General features: G+C 35.6%; 1 protein-coding gene across 1 annotated transcript in view; it reads right to left on the reverse strand.

Annotated features, from left to right (window-relative positions):
* ADAM2 (ADAM metallopeptidase domain 2) overlaps positions 1-21,138 on the reverse strand; it is a 77,305-nt gene that overhangs the window by 43,355 nt on the left and 12,812 nt on the right. The window contains exons 5-11 of the mRNA XM_070407393.1: positions 20,642-20,718; positions 20,075-20,243; positions 13,734-13,790; positions 8,159-8,230; positions 7,566-7,732; positions 6,128-6,209; positions 890-1,026 (exon numbers count right to left, since the gene is read on the reverse strand). Of these exons, the coding sequence (XP_070263494.1) occupies positions 890-1,026; positions 6,128-6,209; positions 7,566-7,732; positions 8,159-8,230; positions 13,734-13,790; positions 20,075-20,243; positions 20,642-20,718 (761 nt within the window). The remainder of the gene's footprint in view (positions 1-889; positions 1,027-6,127; positions 6,210-7,565; positions 7,733-8,158; positions 8,231-13,733; positions 13,791-20,074; positions 20,244-20,641; positions 20,719-21,138) is intronic.

Raw genomic sequence — 21,138 nt, forward strand, 5'->3', positions numbered from 1 at the left:
GAACAAGACAATGCCTTGTCTGTACATCATCTCCTGCCAAATGTATCCTTGTTGCCGTAAGATCACTTACTAATCCAGTTCAACAATCATTTCATAATAGTTTACTATAGCCACTTCTGGGATAACTATTTTTATATAGGTTCCTCCAAAATCAGAGCCTGAGATAAAAAGTTCAATGCAAGTACCTCTAGGAAATGATTGTGGAAGCAGGAGTGAGGAAATAGAGAAAGTGAGATGTTACCAAGTTTGTTGCTGAAAGACATCTAAAAAGCAGAAAATGCCTCCAAAATTGTCCATCAGAAAAATAAGAGGCTGGCTCTAGTCACTGACTGAATAATGGAGTCCCTAATCCCTGACTGTTTGGTTCTAATTTTATAAAATCTCAGAGTATACTTTAAGAATAACGATGGTAATAGCAACTTCTCTATGTTTTAAGGCATAAAAATGGTACTGCAAAAGGCCTCCTTTGATAACAAAGAAAAAGCTGAATAACAGCATCTATGAAATCAATAGATGCCAAGATTCAGTCTGAGCCAGGGCAGAATGAAGGAGATTTATGCAGACAAGACCATATTAATCAATCATTCTTGTACAGTGATCACAAGCCAGTATTTGGCTTATCTGCTCAGGCTTAAATGATAAAATCATGCAAGTAAACATAGTGATAAATGTAGGGGTTAGATCATATATGGCAAAGCAAGTGTGACATTAGATTGGGAAATTTTGAGATAGATATTTGGGACTTGGATTATGCATTTTGATTTGGAAGTATGGGTCACAGCTTATATTAAACCATTTTAAATTATTTCAACAGCTTAGACTTTAAATACACCAAACTTATTTTCATATAAACTATAGGTGTAAGGCATATAAAAGTAAAGCATCTTACATTGCTTCTGGGTTCATTATGCAGACAGCTCCTGAACACTGGCATTTGTCAATGTCATCATAAGCTATTCCCATACTAAGGCTCAATAATTGAGCTATAATGACTGCAAGTGATTCCAGACTTAGGGTTTTGGGGTGCTGAAAAAAAAAGCACACAAGTGCACACTAATATTTTAGGAGATAATTCATTTACTGGGAGAATAATGTAATTATTAAAAATAGTGTCATGACAAAATGGAATAGAGGCTTCTAATATGTAAACACAGAAGTGCCATCCATGTTGACTCAATTTGTTACAGGTACCATTATCAATATAAAAAGAATATAGTAGAAAAATCTGAAATTTTACCAAAAATTTTTATCTTCATTTGGTGACACCAAAAGAAGATAAAAATTGCCCCAATAATTATATATAATAATAATTATAATCATATTTATACTAACTAAAAAGATTTAAAGATATACACATATACACATTGTCAAATTATTAACAGATTGTGCCAATTTCTAATTTGATTATTTAGAGATAATATTTTACATCAATGTTTTTACATTATGTTTCATAAAAGATAATAAATTAACCCATTGAATTAATTTATATTATGGTAATAATGACTGATAATGAGAATGCTGACTTTCCTTCTGGGTTCATTATGCAGATAGCTCCTGAGCACTGGCATTTGTCAGTCATCATAAGCTATTCCCATACTAAGGCTATTTTTAAAACCCAAAATGCCTTTGTCATTTTCTTTTTGTAAATGTAAGATGCTTACATAGAACACTTTGACCATACTAGACCATAAGAAATTTAAGAAAAATCCACACATCACACTAGGTCTTCAAATATATCTAATAACACTTTTGTGAATATACTTCAAGAGAGGTTTCCAGGAATACATTTTGGTATATTCTGTTTGCTTCTCTAAAACAACTTTCCATTATTTTCCACCTTGCTCTCTAGTCAAGATGGCACCAAAGGATAATATCAAAAGGTTCTCTCCCCCCTGCTTTACTTTGGTCTAATGGGGAGGACACGGTAAGACAATTTTATTAGCATCATTGTCCAGGTGCTTATGGCTGTCTGAATTCTTGAGTGGAGGTCTCTACTTTCTGTGACCCCAGTAGAATGTCTCTGTCCTTTCCTTCTCACTTGGGTAACAAATTAAATAACTTTATTACTATCCCTGAGACACTGCAAAGTCCCTACACCTTGCATACACATTGATAAATGGCCCCTTTATCAAATTACCACAGTTGAATGTACCATTCATTTTTAGATAGAGGAAGAATAAGAAGATAAAAAAGGAGGAGGAAGAAGACAAGAAAGAGAGAGGGTAGAAGCTGGGGAAGAGTGGAAGGTGAAGGGAAGAAGAGGGGGTGTATTTGATTCTATGGAAAAGAAAATGAAGGATTCTGCTAAATTTCAATAATGTAAACAACAGAATATTATAAATAGTAATGTAATGAATAATAGGGTATATATTATTATTATAGTTATTTAAGATTTTTTTTGTTTTATGTTCAGGATATTATAGAAAAGGTGTGGCAGCCATTCAATCAATGTAGCTATATAATTGTTTCTCTTTCTCTATGACTCCCGTTCTTTGCTATTTTTTATAGCTCAGTAAGATGAAAACAAAAACATCCAAAAAATTTCAATTTAGTCATTTGTATAAAAGTCATCTCCTACACTCCCATGTACAATTTATCCTTTATTCTCTATCTTCTTACTAGTTCATTTATTCTGTCTTTCATCTTATTGTGAGACTAGAGGCCCAGTGCATGAAATTCTTGCACTGGGGCAGTGGGTCCCTCAGCCAGGCTTGCACCCTCTCACAATCTGGGACTTCTGGGGAATGCCTGACTGCTGGTTTGGGCCTGATCTCGCAGGGATCCCTCAGGGATCGGGCCTAAACCGGCAGTTGGATATCCCTCTTGCAATCAGGGACTACTGGCTCCTAACTGCCCCCCTGCCTGCCTGATTGCCCCTAACTGCTCGACTGTCTGCCTGATAGTTCCTAACTGCTTCTGCCTCAGCCCCCAACACGGCAGGTTCACCAGGAAAGTTGTCTGGAAGGAAATCCGGAATGACGTCCGGAAGATCATTTGGCTGTCCGGTCTAATTAGCATATCACGCTTTTATTATTATAGATAGAGTCAAATATATGGTTTGTGTTGGAGATGACATTCCTTTGTGGCAATTTGGCATAGGGTTTCTATTACTCAGATAAGGCTGTCATTACAAAATACCACGGACTGGGTTGGTTTAGATAACAGAAATTTATTTTCTCACATTTCTGGAGATTAGAAGTTCAGGTCAAGTTGCCAAAAGGGTTGCTTTCTGGTAAGGCCTCTCTCCCTAGGTTGTAGAAGGCTGTCTTTTCACAGTGTCCTCACATGGCCTTCTTTAGTATATGTATAGAGATAGATATCTCTGCTGTCTTTTACTCTTTTATAAGGACACCAGTCCTATTGGATTAGAGGCATACACTCATAAACTCATTTAATCTTAATTACCTCTGTGAGGCCCAGTCTCCAATATATAGTCATATTGGGGATTGGGGTTTCAATAAATGAATTTTAGGAGTACACAATTTAGTCCAAAACAGACTAGTAGCAAAAACTTGAAAAGGTATAAACTGGAGTATAAGAATTTCCTATGGGCTATTGTTATGACTACTTTTGTTTCTAACATAAAATAATGGAAAACTAAAATTATATTTAGTATTGGCATTTTAAAATATTTTGTATAAAAGCTATAAGTAAGCAGACAAGTTTCTTTTGTTGAATCTGCTTACTATAATAGCTGCTAAATAATAGTAACAGCAGCTGGGATTTATTAAGGACTTCTTATGTGCCAATCACTAGTATTCCTATGTTGTACAACATGTGGTTACTTTCTATAAAAATGCTGGTCTGTTTGCTTTGTAAAAACTTCTAGTCTCTAATATTAGAAATCAGCATTCTAAATATGCCTTTTAAATAAAGTTCATTAATACTGTTCAAACTTTCTAAATTTTTGGTCTGATAAATTATCCAAGTATGATTATTTCTGTTAGTAGCTCTTTCAGTGTTTACTTTGTGCATCTTAGTTTGGTATATATGAATTCATGTTTATTATATATGCTAGTAAAATTTTATTTCATTCTAAACAATAAATCACCTAAAAGTCATATCTGTTTTACCTGAAGAACATTTTGCTGCTTTTTACTATTGATACATCAAATTTTGTTTGGTTATATATTTGTTTCTTTTTCTTACTCTTTAGGGTTAAAATTTCTGTGGCATTATGTATGGGTGTAAAACATATGCATATACATATATGTATGTATAGAATATTTACTCAAATATATACATTCTTATGTATAATTTATTTATAATATTATATGTATGTACATATATACACACATATTTGTGAAGTGTGTGTGTGTGACAAATATCTGCATAACTACTACACTGTACAAAATATGGGATATTTTTATCACCTAGGAAGTTCTTTCCAGCAAGTTTCCAGGCATTACCTCACCACAATTTGTAACTTCTATTCTGACTTTTAATAAAATGGTTTATCTTTAACTACACATTAAAATGGGATAATAAAGTAAATATTCTTTTGCTTCTGGTTTACTTTATTCAACAGGTTTTGAAATCCATCAATGTTGCTTGTTTAATAGTAGTTTATTTTTATTGCTTACATTATGTGAATATACCACACATATTTATCCATTTCATGGATAGGAGAACTCAGTATTGTTAAAGTGTCAATGTCTCTCAAATTGGCCTAAAGATTCAGTTCAAAATTAATCAGAATCCAAGCAGTTTTCGCTGGAATTGACAAACTGATTTTAAAATGGAAATGCGGAGAATTCAGAATACCTAAATCAGTCTAAAGTAGTAGTAGCAGGGTTTACACCACCATGTTTGATGACTTACTATGAAGCTAATAAGACAATGTGTTGTTGGCTGAAGGACAGAAAAACAACCCACCAACAATGATAAAAGAGTCCAGAAAGAGACTAGAAATAAAATAAGAATACTAGAAAGCTCTTCTCTGAATGCTCCTCTCACTATAGAGACCACTGCCCTCTGCTCATGAAACACACACTTTCCAATAAATGATGGCATTATTTTACTCTAAATATATGGGGGCTAAACCTACCTGTAACAGTGGTTCTCAACCTTGGCTGCACATTAGAATCACCTGGGAATTTTTCAAAATCCTGATGTCTGGGCCTCATCCTCCCAAAATTCTGTCTCTTTGTTACTAATGTTGTGGCCCCACCCCATAACAGAATTTCCGGAGGATGAGGCCCAGAAATCAGGATTTTAAAAAGATTCCCAGGTGATTCTAATGTGCAGCCAAGGTTGAGAACCACTGCTTTAGAGAGAATGAGTTCTGTTCTGACTTTGTTATCAATGAAGGCCTTATTTCACATATGAGTCTTATATTCAGTGTTGTGACTGCATAAATCAGCCAAATTCCAGTTTTTGAGACTAGGTAATGGCTTGCCAATAAACATAAGTCACATTTTCCAAACTATCATATGTAAATTTTAAGGTTGATATTTGTGTCTCCATTTGATTGATTCATCTTTTTATATCTTTACTTAGCTTCCCTTGTTCACTGAAATAAGAGTGTTATGCATTGCATCCCTCAAATTCTAGTAGACATTGTACAAACACACACAAAATAAGAAAGTAAATTCCACATGTCAAAATAATCATGGCATTATGAAAGAGGAGCAAAACTATACTAATTTTAAATATGCCAAGATTTTCTACTAACATAAATAATACCAATTAGGGCACTTGATTCTGTTATCCTTCACCTAGAGCATTTTAAGGACATTTATAATTCTCAAAGGTTTATTTTAACCCGGTTTATAATTATGTTTACTACATAATTAAGAAAAATGGTCAAAATCTAATCTTGAAATCAAAAGCACTTATTAAATATTGAGCACATGCAAATTTATGAAAATTTTCTAAGCCTAAAATAGACCACTATATTAATTTTCTAAAAAGGATATTTTGAACTCATGAGATGAAATGCCAAAAATTGTATGTGTATAAAGTTCAGTGAGTACTTGCTATAGTTCAAACATTTCAGCAGCAGGGAAAAAGGTTAATATGTTCATTATGCAAATATTAAATACCTAGAAAAATGAATAAAAAATATTGAACTATATATAGTCTAAACAGCATTTCATTTATATATCTTAGCCAAGATTATACCAACCACAGCAATGCCTCCTCCATATTGTCTATCACACATCTTTCCTTGAAAGGTTGCACCAACATAATCTGATTTTTCTCTGTAACTTAAATTAAAAAAAAAACACACACAACACAATCACATAAATTTGTAAAACTAAACACAATTAATATTGTATTTGCCAAATATATATATATATATATTTAAATATTTATATAATATATTCATAGATAGTTCCATGTAACATTAAAGTAACAAAGCATAGGAAGTGACTGTGAGTGCTTCTTTTGAAAACAATAAAATAGATTTTAAAACAAATATTATAAAGTCTATTATCAGATGGATTTTTTTAACATGAAGATTCAGTTTTATGTAGTATTCACTAAAAATTAAAATATCCCTAAAAGATCAAAATAAGATAATTAAGTAAAATTTCTTAAAATTAAGAAAATAAGGCAATGTAGTTGATAAATAAAAAGTTACCTTATAGAGTCATGCAAAGTTATGGCATACTTGAGGGGCAGAAAGTAACATAAAAGATTATGATTTTAAAATATATAGGGGCCCTGGCCAGTTTGGCTCAGTGGATAGAGCGTCGGCCTGCGGACTCAATGGTCCCAGGTTTGATTCTGGTCAACGGCATGTACCTTGGTTGTGGGCACATCCCCAGTAGGGGGTGTGCAGGAGGCAGCTGATTGATGTTTCTCTCTCTTCAATGTTTCTGACTATCTATCCCTCTCCCCTCCTCTCGGTAAAAAATCAATAAAATATATTTTTTAAAAAAATAAAATATATAGGGTGTCCCCAAAAATGTATACACACACTTTGAATAATTATAAAGGCAGTGTTTATTAAAATACATTTCATTGTAAAAATTGAGCTATCAACTATTTCTGTTTGTATACATTTTTGGGAGGGGCCCCTGTATGTATTATTTTATTTAATATAAATATATATATAGATTCTAGACATTAATAAAAAACAATAAGCTTATTAAATAGAGAGTTTTATACTTTTTAAAAGGAAGCATAGTGTGAATATGGTATATTAGAGATGTTTAAATATACAATTGTGCTTCCATTTCCTTGTTATTTATTATTTCATTTTATGGAAATAAAGCATAAAAAGAAGCCCAAGTTACTATATTCTTAGAATTCAGGTACATTTCTTCAGATAAATATTATTAGTATTTTATGTATAGTTAGGGTCATTATACAATAAGGTAAGAAGGCAAGAAGGCATATGGTAACAAGTTTGAAGGAGTAAATTTTAAATACAAACAAATAAATACAGTGATATCAATAATTTTATAAAACCCATGTTTTGAAAAATAATATTCAGATGATGTTGTTTATAAGAAAAATGGCACAAGATGTCTTTTTCTAAAGACCTTTGAACTGTCAGAAATTAAGTCAAATATGTTTTCTTTATATAAGATTTAGTAATGCCAAGATATGCTTACACAAGTAAAAATGCCATATCATGTGGACGCAAAACAAGATAAGACCTTTTCCATTTTAAAAATTTGTGTAATAATTCATTAACATCTCCTGTTACTGGCATTTTATTTTCATCTATCCAAAGCTCCAGTGAAGACAGAATTATTGTAATATTAAATGAAGTAAAAATCTAAAATAGAACACATAAAGAAAATATATTCAAATATCATGGTCTAAATAGATTTTGAAATTACTTGTGAAAATAAACACTATCCTGAAGACAAATATTAAACAACTGAACTATAAATCTGTTTTGAATCTTATAATATAAAAAATACATACTACTAATGAAATAAGTTGTAATTAATGTTTGAAAAGCCTGTCCTTAAGCAAGCCCTACCTCAAGTGCTATATTTAATTTAATCCTTACAATAACCTAATTAGGTATCTACAATAATTATTATTTCTATGAAATAGTTAGAAATCAAACTTAAAGTTGTTATATACTTTTCCCTATTCACACAAGATATGTATTCAGGCAGTGTCATAAAAGAAACTATGGGAATTTTTTAAGTATCACAAGCAAATGCAAAAGTTCTAAAAAGTAAACACTTACAGCATTAGTCAATCCAATTAATTGGAAAATTTTTTGAGTGACAATAGCCGTATCAGAACCCATATGAGTATACTGAAAAAGATAATCATACATTTTAAATCTAAATACATATTGCTTAATATTTCATTATTGTTGTGTTGTTTAAATTTTAATATAGTGAGTTTGAAACGTATTAACTAATAATTATTTGTTTTAAAATATAAATTATTATAGAAATAATATGATATTTATTCAGTGTGAGAAATAGGACATATTAAAACATTTAAAAAAACCTTACAAACTCCCAAAAATAGAAGAGAGGGACACTTCTAAAATCATTTTACAAGGCCAGTGTTACCCTGACACCAAAACCAGACAAGAACACTACAAAAAGAGAAGATTACAGGTCAACATCTCTGATGAACATAGATTCAAAAATCCTTAATAAAACGTTGGTACACTGAGATCAACAGCACATCCCAAGAAATTAGAAACACCAATCAGGAAAGATATATGCACCCCTATGTTCATAGCGGCACAATTCACCATAGCTAAGATTTGGAAGCTGAGTGGATTAAAAAACTGTGGTACATCTATACAATGGAATACTATGCTGCTGTAAAAAGAAGGAATTCTTGCCATTTGCAACAGGATGGATGGAACTGGAGAGCAGTATGCTAAGCGAAATAAGCCAGTCAGAGAAAGATAAATATCACATGATCTCACTCATTTGTGAAAAATAATGAACAACATAAATTGATAAACAAAAACAGACCCAGAGACAGAAGCATCTTTCAGACCGTCAAACCTCAGAGGAAAGGTAGGGAAGAGTGGGAGTAAGGGGGAGAGATCAACCAAAGGACTTGTATGCATGCATATAAGTCTAACCAATGGACACAAACACCAGGGGGGTGAGGGCATGAGTGGGGGTGTTGGGGGACAATGGGGAGATAAGGACACATATGTAATACCTTAATCAATAAGATAAAATAAAATAAAATATAAAATAAAAATAAAATAAAAGGATCTTACACCAGGTACAAGTGGGATTTATTCCATGGTTGCAAAAATGGCTCATCATTCACAAACCAGTTAATGTGATAGAACACCAAATAAAGGGAAATGTCACATAATTATCTCAATTGATACATTTTACAAAATTCAACATCTTTTCAAAATGAAAACTCAACAAAATATGTATAAAAGGAACATGCCTCAACATAATAAAAACCATATGTAACAGGCCCACGGCCAAGATCATAATCAATGGTGAAAAGTTGAAAACTTTCCCCATATAATCAGGAACAATACAAGAATACCCAGTCTCACCACCTTTATATAATATAGATTGAAATCTTAGCCAGAGAAAGTAGGAAGAAAAGTAAATAAAATACATCCAAATGGGGAAGGAAGAAGTAAAACTGTCACTATTTGCAGATACCATGTTATAGAAAGCCCCAAACTCATCATAAAAAAACACCTGTTAGAACTAGTGAACAAGGACAGTAACGTTGCAGAATAAAAAACAAATATACAAAACTTTGTTTTATATACTAATAGAAACTATCAGAAAGGGAAATTAAGAAAATAATCCCATTTACAATTACATAAAAAAGAATAAAATACATAGGAATACATTTAAGCATAGAGGTGAAGGATTTGTACACTGAAAACTATAAGAATTAAAAAAAACACACAAATGAATGCAAATATAGTTAATGCTCAAGAGTTAATATTGTTAAAATGTTTCTACTTCACAGAACAATCTACAGATTTGATGCAATCCCTATCAAAATTTCAATGTTAATTAAGAGTCATAGAACATTTAGGATTGGGTGAAGATGATTTGAGAGATTTATAAGTAAAAACTTCAAAGTGTTTGATGTTACTTATATATAAATTTTTTTAAGAAATTGAAAATCCCAATATGATAAAATTGTATGCTCACTGACAAGAAAAATTAAAAAGAAATATAAAACCAATGGTTAGCAGGTATGAGGAAAATAGCATTTTTAGTTTTAACTTAGAGAGGTAAAAAGTTATAACCTTTTCATAAATCTATAAACAGAATAGAAAGTCTACAAAGGTGTGTCACTTTATTAAACACTGAACTTGGATATCTAATAATATACTCTGCTTTCCTTGATGTTACTATGGATGAATTTACATGGTTATGTGTCAATTACATATCAATTAGAGGCCCGATGCACAAAATTTGTGCAAGGGCCGTGGCCCCGGCCCCCATCTGCCGCTGCTGTGCCCAGAAGTAGGGGGGTGGGGGGAGCGAGGCCTCTGCTATCTCTGCCACAGTCTGGCCTGCTGCAGCTTTGTCTGGAAGGAAGGACGTCAGGTCTAATTAGCATATTACGCTTTTATTATTATAGATAAACCTGAAGAAAGTAGAAAAAATATAAAATTATAAAAATAACTAAATGGACACTCAAGTTGAAAAATACAATAGCTAAAATAAAAACTTCATAAAAGGGGTGTTCACCAGCAGAAAAAAGAATAATTGAACATGATGGTATATCAACAGAAATTATCCAACATAAAAAAAAGAGAAAAAAAAAGTAAACTGAACAGAATCATGGACATTAATTTGATATCATTACATAAGCCAGAATTTATATAATAGGAGCCTTAGAAGGGCACAGTGATTGAAAAAGGCAAAAAAACAAAAGAAAGTGGACTAGCTAGTTTGGCTCAGTGGATAGAGTGTTGTCCTGTGGACTGAAGGGGTCCTGGATTCTATTCTGATCAAGGGCACATACCTCAGTTGGGCTGCAAGCTGCTCCAGGCCCCTGACCGGGTTGGGTGCAGGAGGCAACCAATTGATGTGTTTTTCTCACAACAATGTTTCTCTCTGTCTTTCCCTCTCTCTTCCTCTCTCTCTAAAAATCAATGGAAAAATATCCTCGGTGAAGATTAAAAATAATAATAATTTTTAAAAAGAGCAAGCAGTTGCTTTAAAAAACAAAACAAAACAAAAACCTTTAGTAAAAAATGGCCAAAACCTCCACAAATTTAATGACAATCATTAATCTACACATTATATAGGTTCAATAAACCAAATAAGATGAAATCAGACATTCACACAGATACATCATAGTTAACTAACTGGACAAAGGTCTTAAAAAAATCTTTAAAGTGAGAAGAAAAAATAATGTATCTCACAAAGAAGAAAAATAATGCATAACAAGATTAAGAGATAACTTCTCATCAGAATCAATGGAGAACAGGTAGAGTTACAAATTTTAAGTACCAAAAGAAAACATTCTCAATCAAAAATTCTATATCCAGCAAAATTCTTCTTCTAAAGTAAAGGCAACAGAAAGGCATTCCCAAATTAAAAAAAAAAAAAAAATCATTAATAATAGAGCTGCATGACTAGAAATAAGAAATAACAATTTAAAAATCCCTTGAGGTTGAAAAGAGATGACAGAAGACTATAACACTTATATACACAAAGACAGTCAAGAGCTCTGGTAATGAAAATTGCAAAGGTAAGTATAAAATACTATCTTTTTTCCTCTTAATAAAAAAACTTGCAAAAAACAATAATTTAAATTTTGACATTATTGTGAAGACATCTAGTTTAGACAGAATGATGTAGACTGTTGTCTTTCAGTTTCTCCCAGCTGAGCAAAGCTATGAAAAACGATAAACCCTGAAATAATATACCCCTCACCCCCAAAAAAGATTATAGGAGGTTTCTAAAGAGTGGAAATCAAAGGTAGCTGTACAGGTATGCTAGGATCAGAGGAATAACATAGCTGCACCACATCCACTGGCAACAAGTAGCCCAGGTAGGGATGAAGTGAGAACCCCACTAACATTCTGGTGCCTAGAATCTGTGCCCTATAGCATGGAGTCTTCTCATGGCCCAACTTGAAACAACAGGTTGCCTGGACCTAGAAAGAGCCATTGCCCCTGCTGGCAGTATCAGAGTAGCTCTGATAATATAAAACAGCTCTTCTCCCTGATGTCCAATGTCTCCTAGTCCCACATAGAAACACTAGGCAGAATAACCCTAAAAAGGAACTTCATCTCCCACAAACAGCATTGAGAATGTAAACAGGAATCCCGCTGGCACTGAGTAGGCCAAGAAAACACTTTCTACTATGCAGGCCCATCATCTACAATCCCCTAAGCAGAGGCAGCAGGAGGACAAGGAAGGCTACTATTCCTGCAGGCAACACAGGCAGGTAGCCATGGCATTTACAAAAGCACCAAGTGAACCAAGACTAAAAGAACATCATGAAGGCTCTGAAAACTTTTGCCATTAAATACCACCACATGACTAGGTCAATACTGATGTGCTCATAAAATTAAAACAAAAAAATTAAGTAGAATCCAGAATATCATAACATACTCGTCAAAATGTCCAGAAAGCAGTTGAAAATCACTTGTAGCGAAAAGGAGTAAGAATGACAGACTGTGCCTGAGGCAAGAGATTATAGGCGAAAATATACAGCAGGCCATGAAAGGCCCTGAGGAGAAGCTTGGGTGTTTATGACTCTTTGGGAAACTACGATATTCAAAAGTAGCTGTGTATATGGTGAAATAAGAAAGCTCGTCAAGACATATGCTCAGTAAAGACCTGAGAACGTCTTAAACTTCCACCTCAGCTGACCCCTAACTTGAGAGCAAGCTTAACTAATCATTAAAGGACTGCCCTGGAGCAAAACCAATCTGCAAAATCTGAAAGAGGTGTTTGTTTTTTTCAAATGCTGAATTTTCAACCCAAATCACAAGATTCCTCAGTCAGGTGTTATACTAAAAGTATCAACAACAAATGAATCTCTCTGTTCTGGAAGCTGTGAGTCTAAGACAGAGGCTCCAGCAGATTTGGTATCTTGTAAAAATCCTCTTCCTGGTTCATAAATAACCATTTTGCCTTCTTGGCAGAAAGGTGAAGGAACTTTCTGGAATCTCTTTTATAAGGGCCAAATCTCCTTGATAAGGGCTCCACCTCCATGACTCAAATCACTCTCAAAGGCCCCACCCTCCAAAAATCATCACATTGTATTAGGTTTTGATATGCATTTCAGAGAAACGCATGCATTGTTTATATCATGAGGCAAAGAAAGAAAGAAACAAATAAACCAAAAAGCATGACCCAAAGGAAAAGATAAATTGGGAGAAACAATCCTTGAGGAAATGCAGACATACCAAAGTCTTTACAACAATTGTCAGAAGTATGCTCAAAGAGCTAAAGGAAAACACAGACTAAGGGAAATCTGGAAAATTACATAGAAACAAAACTACCTCTAAACAAAAAAATATAGAAATTATAAAAAGAAACCAAATAAACTCTGGAGTTATAAAATGCAATCATTGAGGTGAAAATTCACTGGAAAAATTCAACAACAGATTTGAAGAGGCCCGAAAAAGAATCAACAAACTTGAGGAGAGGATAATTGAAATTATAGAGTTTAAGGACCATAAAGAAAAAAAAGAGGGACTTCTGAAATATCATTAAGTAGAAATAATATATAAATTATAGGAGTTCCAGAAAGAGAAGAGAGATTATTTGAAGAAACAAATAATTACTAATATAAATTGACATAAGCCAAATAAATCAGAATATACTTACCAAATTTTTTTCAACAACAACATGCATTTCTATATAACTAGAGAAATCTGTAGGTGACTGAAAAAAATTGACATGAAAGTTAAAGAATTACTTAAATATATTAGTGTTTATCACTACATCATCAATTCATTGTTGAAAAATCCAAACTTATATATTTTTAAATATATATAATCTACACTAATAAAAGAGAAACATGGTAATTAGCGTACAACTGCTACCCTTTTCATTGGTTAATCAGTGAGTATATGCAAATTAACTGTCAGCCAAGATGGTGGCTAATTTGCATACTGCCCGCAGGGAGGGCCAGCTGGAGCTGTCATCCCACCCTCATGGCGCCTAAGCCCCAACGCTAGCCAGGACCCCAGTGTGTGGCCCTGAGTGGTGGAGGGGGGGGCTTGGCGGCTCAAACAACCACCTAAACCACGCCCCCAGCCGGGACCCCTGTGTGCGAACGACCTGGGCGGAGGGGTGGGGTCTTGGCGGTGCGAACAAACCGCCTAAACCACGCCCCCAGCTGGGACCTGTGTACGGCCTGGGCGGCGGGAGGGTGCGAACAAGCCACCTAAACCATGCCCCCAGCTGCCCTGTGTGCACCCTGGGCAGTGGGGGGCTTGGTGGTGCGAACAAACCGCCTAAACCACGCCCCCAGCCTGGACCCCTGTGTGTGGCCCTGGGTGGGCGGGGCCTCCGCAGCTGCAGTGTTTGGACCCAGGCCCCCAGCCTGCCCTGGGCTCCGCTCAAGGAGGGGGTGGGGGCCTGGGGTTTACTAAACTTTCCTGGAGCTGCTCCCCACAACCCAGCCCCTGCCCCAGAACCACACTGCCTGCAGCAAGGCTCCAGACAGCTTTCTGACAGGTGGGAGGCAGGAGAGCTGAGTAGAGCGGGGCTGCAGGGAGCCACGGAAGGGCTGGGCCGCGGGAGCCAAGCTCCTGGGAGTCTGAGGAGAGAGCTTGAAGGCAGAGGAACCTTTGGCAAAGCCCCTGCCAGGAGCCGCGGCCATGGGGTCTGCAGGCACGCGCACAGGCCTCCGCCTGATGGGCGATCCTGGGCAAGCACCATGGCTTGGGGGAAGCGGCTGGCCAGCAGGCGGGCGGCCCAAGGGGTGCAGAGCGGCGCCAAGGTGGGGTGCACTGGAGGGGGCTCAGGCCTGGGCAGGGTGCTGGCGGGCGGGGATCTGCCTCGCCTGCAGAGAGTGAGGTTCTGTATTGGCCCCAATTGGCAGGAAACAAGAGGCGATGACTGCAGGGATGACTGCAGGCGTGGAAGGACGCCCAGGCGGAGGGGCACAGACTCGCAGCCCTGAGGCGGGGTGGAGGGGCGGCGCCACCTCAGTGGAGGAGCGCCCCATGCTGGGTACCCCACTGCGGCTGTTTGGTGAAGCTCCCGGCGCTGACCGGGCCTCACTGAGGCCTGCACACTTGAGAGGCCAGGACTCCTGCTCCCGCCTTGGCCCAAAAACAAGCCTGCGCCCGCCCCGCCCCCAGTTCTCGCCCACCCCATGGGGGTGCACACCTGCACAGTGAGTGCAAGCCTACCACCTGCTCCCCAGAAGGGGGGGCAGTAAAGAATGGGGGTGGGGCGGGGGAGAGGAAAGAATGTGGAGCATCCATGATGAAGAGGTGCTGGAGAATGAGGCTTGGAAGCCTCTTGGGGAGGTTTGTTCTGTTTGCCTCGGCTGTCCCTTAGGAAAGGCGGAGAGCCAGCTGTGAGGGCTCCCTGCGCCAGGAGTCCAGTTCCATAGCCAACTGGAATTGGCCTCAGTTTCCTGCTCCGTAAAATGTGTTAAGCGTGTCCCAGTGCCTTCACTGAGCTTTGAGGGCCAATTGAGATACTATATAAAGAAAATGAGGGAAGACATGAGAAAGAAAAGGAAGGGCGGGCAACACAAAAGAAAGATTGGAAGGAACCTGTAAACCTATTGTCACTTAAATAGGGACTAGAGTCAACAGTGTTGTAATGATGGTATGAAGCCAGGTGGGTACTGGAAGTATCAGGGAACACTTTGTAAAGTATATGGTTGTCTAACCACTATTCTGTATCTAATAAACCTGAAACTAATACAAAATAATATTGAATGTAAAGAAATGAAAATAGGAGTGAAATTTTTCTAAATTTCAAAGTTTAAATAAAGGCTGTAAAGGAAGGAAGGGGGAGAATAAAAATAGTGTTTTTCATTTTACCACTTTATTGCCCTTTCAGTATATGATAAGACAGTTGTCTTTATATGGTGCTTTTATGCTTTTCTAAGTCATTATCTCATTTGATGTTCAGGGCAATTTAAAGACAAGATAATTATTCCCTCCACTATTCAAAGAAAGGAAATCTTGGTGCCTGGCCCCAATGATTCAATCGTCAATCCCTTATTGTAAAGCAGGGTTAGTGAAATTTTCTGTGAGGGGTCATATCTATACTAATAAAAGCCTTTGGGGTGATCGGGCCAGCAGGGGAGGGCAGTTGGGGATGATTAGGCTGGCAGGGGAGTAGTTAGGCGTCAATCAGGCCAGCAGGTTAGGCCCGATCCCGGCAGTCGGACATCCTGGGATCAGGCCTAAACCAGCAGTCGACATCCCCCAAAGGGTCTGAGATTGGAGAGGGTGCAGGCTGGGCTGAGGGACACCCTCCTCCCGTGCATGAATTTCGTGCACCGGGCGGGCAACACAAAAGAAAGCTAGGTATCTCCAAAGCTAGGTATCAAATAATCATTTTCAGAATATTTCCTTGTCACCTCTTTCACAGCTGATCCACCATTTAATTTACTCAGAAAGTAACTTTCCTTTACTATCCATTCTCTATATTCTCATTGGTTTTGAGCTATCTATATTATTTGCTTTCCTGAAAAAACAAACAAAAAAACCCTTCCATTGACTCCCATTACAAAAGGTGTGATTTTTTTAATTAGCTTACATGATGCTATTATCCATTACTATGTGGTATGGTTTTATCTATGATGCTGAAAGTGTAAGGAGCATTTCTGTGTTTAGAGGAATGATATTTTAAATCACTGAAGAAAAAGGTGAGCAACCACTATTCAAAATGAGCAACTCTCAAACTGCACCATAGATACCTCAAGATGAGTTTCTGGTTATGATGTCATCCACCTAGATCATAGTGGTTAAGTTAGGCAAAAATGTAAAGCCCGACGGGATTTGAATTCTGCCTTATTATTTATATGACAGACTTTGCCAAAATATGGGGCTAAAGAAATAATTATCTTCGTGATTATTGTTACATGAAGATTACTGTTACGTTACCTAAGAGGAATGCACTGGGGAAAACTTGTAAGACAACTTTGTGAACTCTTTAAGATTATAGTGTCAATAATTCAAAAGATCTTGTTACTAGAATAGCGTCACTACAAACACTGGACAGATCTCTAGAAGCAGAAGAGGAGGATAAAATTTCAGAAATTGAGAACACTTTTATTATACTTATTTTAATGTCTACAGATTTTCCGTTTCACATTAAAGTTTAAAACCATCCCATATTAGTAAAACTATTTTCTTTAGCATATTAAATCGAGCATTGGCGAATAAGAACGATGGGATTTAGTAGAGATCAGAAAAATGATGATAATAGTAATTTAAAGAAAAGGGAAAAGTTGAGAAAGATCAGTAATACAAAATTAGGGCTGATTGAGCACTCATTTTTGCCCACTATTTCTTGGCCTAACCTTGGAGATTTCAGGGTTTTGTTTTTAAAAATGCAGATGAAATCCCCTTCTGGTCTAACCAGTTTTTTTATAATTTCCATCAAAAATTAAGCACCAAATATTTCATGATAGTTTGCTTATGGAACTCAATCCTCTCATTAAAGTCCCTAAAAAAGGAAATAACACCACTTTACTGGAGAATAAACATAAACACAAATTAATTGAGATAAACAATGTATTCATGGATTGAAGGATCCAAAACCACTTCTTTGTTTTAACCAACATGTGTTAGTTGTCTAACATTCCCTGAAGTAATGCTTGTTCATTTTCTCTTTGAGATTGGGATTTATTATACTTAATTAGTAATATATTCATTCATTTAATGAACAATAAACCTAAAGGGTAAAGATACAGTCTATTTTAGCCAAATACATTTAAGACAAGGATACATAAAAGAATGCCAGGAAATGTGTCTGTTGAAGGGTGAGCAGGTCCAAACAACTCAAAAGCCATTTTATAAGGTAAGAGAATGTGGTTATATAAGGGATCAAAATTGCTTAGCTAAGTATTATGCAAAGACTAGAGACCTGGTACATGAATTCATGCACAGGTGGGGTCCCTCGGCCAGGCCAGTGATCGGCCCTTGCTCAGTCCCAATTGGGGAGATTGGGGCAGTCAATGGCGGGGGAGGGCCCGCAGGAGGTTGGCTGGCCAGCGGGGGGCGTGGGGCAGAGGGACTGTGGGAGGTTGGCCTGCCAAAGGGAGGTTGGATGTGGGAGCACACTGTCCACAAGGGGGCAGCTTCTGCATTGAGCGTCTGTCCCTTAGTGGTCAGTGCACATCATAATGACTGGTCGACTGGTTATTCGGTCAGCTTAGGCTTTTATATAGAGAGATGGTAATGGGCTGAATCCTTTCCTCCTAAGATTGGGGCAAGACAGAAATATCTCTTCTCACCTATTTAACATTATACTGGAGGTGCTAACCAGAACAATTAGGCTATTAAAAAAAATGAAAGTTATCCTAATTAAAAGGGGAGAACATAAACTATCTTTATTCAAGTTGACATGACTTTATAAATAGAAAATCAAAGTACAATTAAAAAACTAATAAACAATTTCAACAAATTTGTAGAATACAAAATCAGTACACAAAATAAATAATTTCCTAATACTAATAATGAGAAATACAATTTGAAATAAAAGTTAAATGTGTAATAGCATTCAAATAATAAAAGTTTTAAAAATAAATTTAACAAAATAAATTTACTTGAAGACTGAACAATGCAAAACAACAGAAAATATTAAAGAAAATCTAAAAAAAAGCTACTCAATGTTAATAGATAGAAATAATTAATATTGTTCAATGGCAATATTTCTCAGATGAATCTACAGAATCAATAAAATCCCAGGTAGCATTTTGAGGAAATTGAAATAAATTTTAAAATTCATTTGGAATTTCATAGTAACAAGAATAGCTAGAACAATATCTAAAAAGAAGAATGCACACTTACTGATTCCAAAAATTGATTCAAAGCTATAATAGTAAAAAAGTTGTGGTTCTGGCATAAGAAAAAGCATAAAGATCAATGGAATATAATTGCAATTGTGGAAATAGTCCCTAACATTTATGGTAAACTGATCTTTGAAAAAAGCTAGCCATGAAAATTCAATGGAACAAAAATAGTCTTTTTAACAAATGGTGTTGGGAAAAATAGATATCCATATGAAGAATAATGAATTTAGAATCTCACTCCCTACAAAAATTCAAATGAGTCATATGTCAAAATGTAAGAGATTAAACACTAAAATTTATGAAAGAAATATACAAATAAATTTTGTAGCCCTTGTGAGATGGTTAATTTAACTGTCACTTGAGCTTGCCACATGCATACATATATGCACACATACCTACACACACACACACACACACACACACACACACATATGTTGGTTCTGGAAAATTATCTACCTTAAAAAAACAAAAAAACCTTACCTACTATAGCTGCATATCAGGGAGGGTTGAAAATCAAACTCAGAATCTCATTCTATGAGTAGATTAGTTACAGCACAAATTGAATTTCCAACATCACATGGTGTCTACTGTGAAAGTGAAGGTATTAATTGGGAAAAAATGAGATCCTGAAAATGTGAATGGGGACATATGGGAAGACTCTGATGAATCTGAGGTTTCTGAACTCCTAAATTCTGGAGTCTTCTTTGCCAGTAGAAGCAGCTTTTCTGTCCTTGCATAAGGAAATTAACCCTGCATCTTAAGGGAAATGTGATGGCTGCCCCTGAGGCAGCTGTCTTAGAAGAAGACCCTAGTGATTCTCCTCAGCAAATATCTTCAATATTTATGTAAATGTCATTTGTATTTGTTATATCAAAATTTTGACATAATGGATATGGAGAAAGGAGTGTACCTGCAGATAATGAAGGTATAGATCATAGGGTGGAAAAGCAGTGTCAATAACAGTTAAAAATAACAGCTTGTAGTTCTGGAAATTTGAATGACTAGTTTTCAGACTTACAATATAAGTCACAAGGTTTCTGGCACATCTAGCACATTTATCTATCTATCTATCTATCTATCTATCTATCATATTAACTAATATAAATAATTTATCAGAAAGATATTGTTTTTATTGATGAATAGTAATAGCCATACAGTTACTCAAATAATCACCTACCTGTACACTTTGTATTTTAAAGGGCAAGTCTCTTGGATCAATATCCTCCTCAGTATATAAAGAAGCACCTGTATTCTTATTATTTACTTGGTAAATCACATGTTCAAAACCAACTGAAGGTTCCAAGGGCTCAATTCCATAACTTACATTTTCAAACTGTAGCAAGCCCCTATGAATTTCAAAACACATTTTTAAAAAAGTACATAAAATGCCATTTAGTCAAGTTTTAGTTGAATAGAATGTAGATAATTTTCAGTATTAGTCTTAAGTGGTAAAGTGGAAAAAAAATCCCTAAGTATCCACAAACTTACTGAGTGGCACTGAATAGTAATGCAATCGGTATTAGTGTACCTATTGATATTCCATGCTCTCCAAATCTATCAAAAATCTTAATTCAGAATAAAGGTAGGAGGGATTACAAGAATTTTCATATTATGCTTTTCCTAAAACAGTTTTCCACAATAAGGCATGGCTCATGTTAGAACCCCTGAATATAATTTAAAAAATTTTAAAAGTTATTTCTGAAATAGTACTCCATTTTCTCATTATAAAATTATATATCCCAACCTGAGTCCAGTACATGTGCTAAGAATCACCATAGAATTTGGATACCCTTCAATATACCCTTGGTAGTAGCAAAAATTCTGAAAAACAAAAGATAAAATACATATATCTCTATTAGAATAACTCATGTTAAAGGTACTATTTTCAAATATTTAAACCAAATGTTAATTTGTGCATATGAGTCAAATGCTTATTGTTTCTAAAATGTATTTAAAGGATTATTAGATGAACATTTGGCTCAATTATCCAAATATGTTCTCACAGGTTCAAAAAGTTAGTACATTTTCATATTTTTTCCTATTATAAATTAAATATGACATTCTTGGTCATTAGGAACAAAGTAATAATCTTTCAAAACTTATTTTTTCATATTCTATTGACTTAATTTTGCAAAACCAAATAAAATGAATCCAAGAGAAAAATTATTTGAGTGTAAAAGCAGAGTAGCTTGCATTGGATTAACTCCCTCACCAATTACAAATATAAATTCTGGAAAAATA

The sequence above is a fragment of the Myotis yumanensis genome, unplaced genomic scaffold (genome assembly GCF_028538775.1).
Source record: "Myotis yumanensis isolate MYYU_CA2020_CCGP unplaced genomic scaffold, mMyoYum1.0.hap1 SCAF_3, whole genome shotgun sequence".
Taxonomy (NCBI): Eukaryota; Metazoa; Chordata; class Mammalia; order Chiroptera; family Vespertilionidae; genus Myotis; species Myotis yumanensis.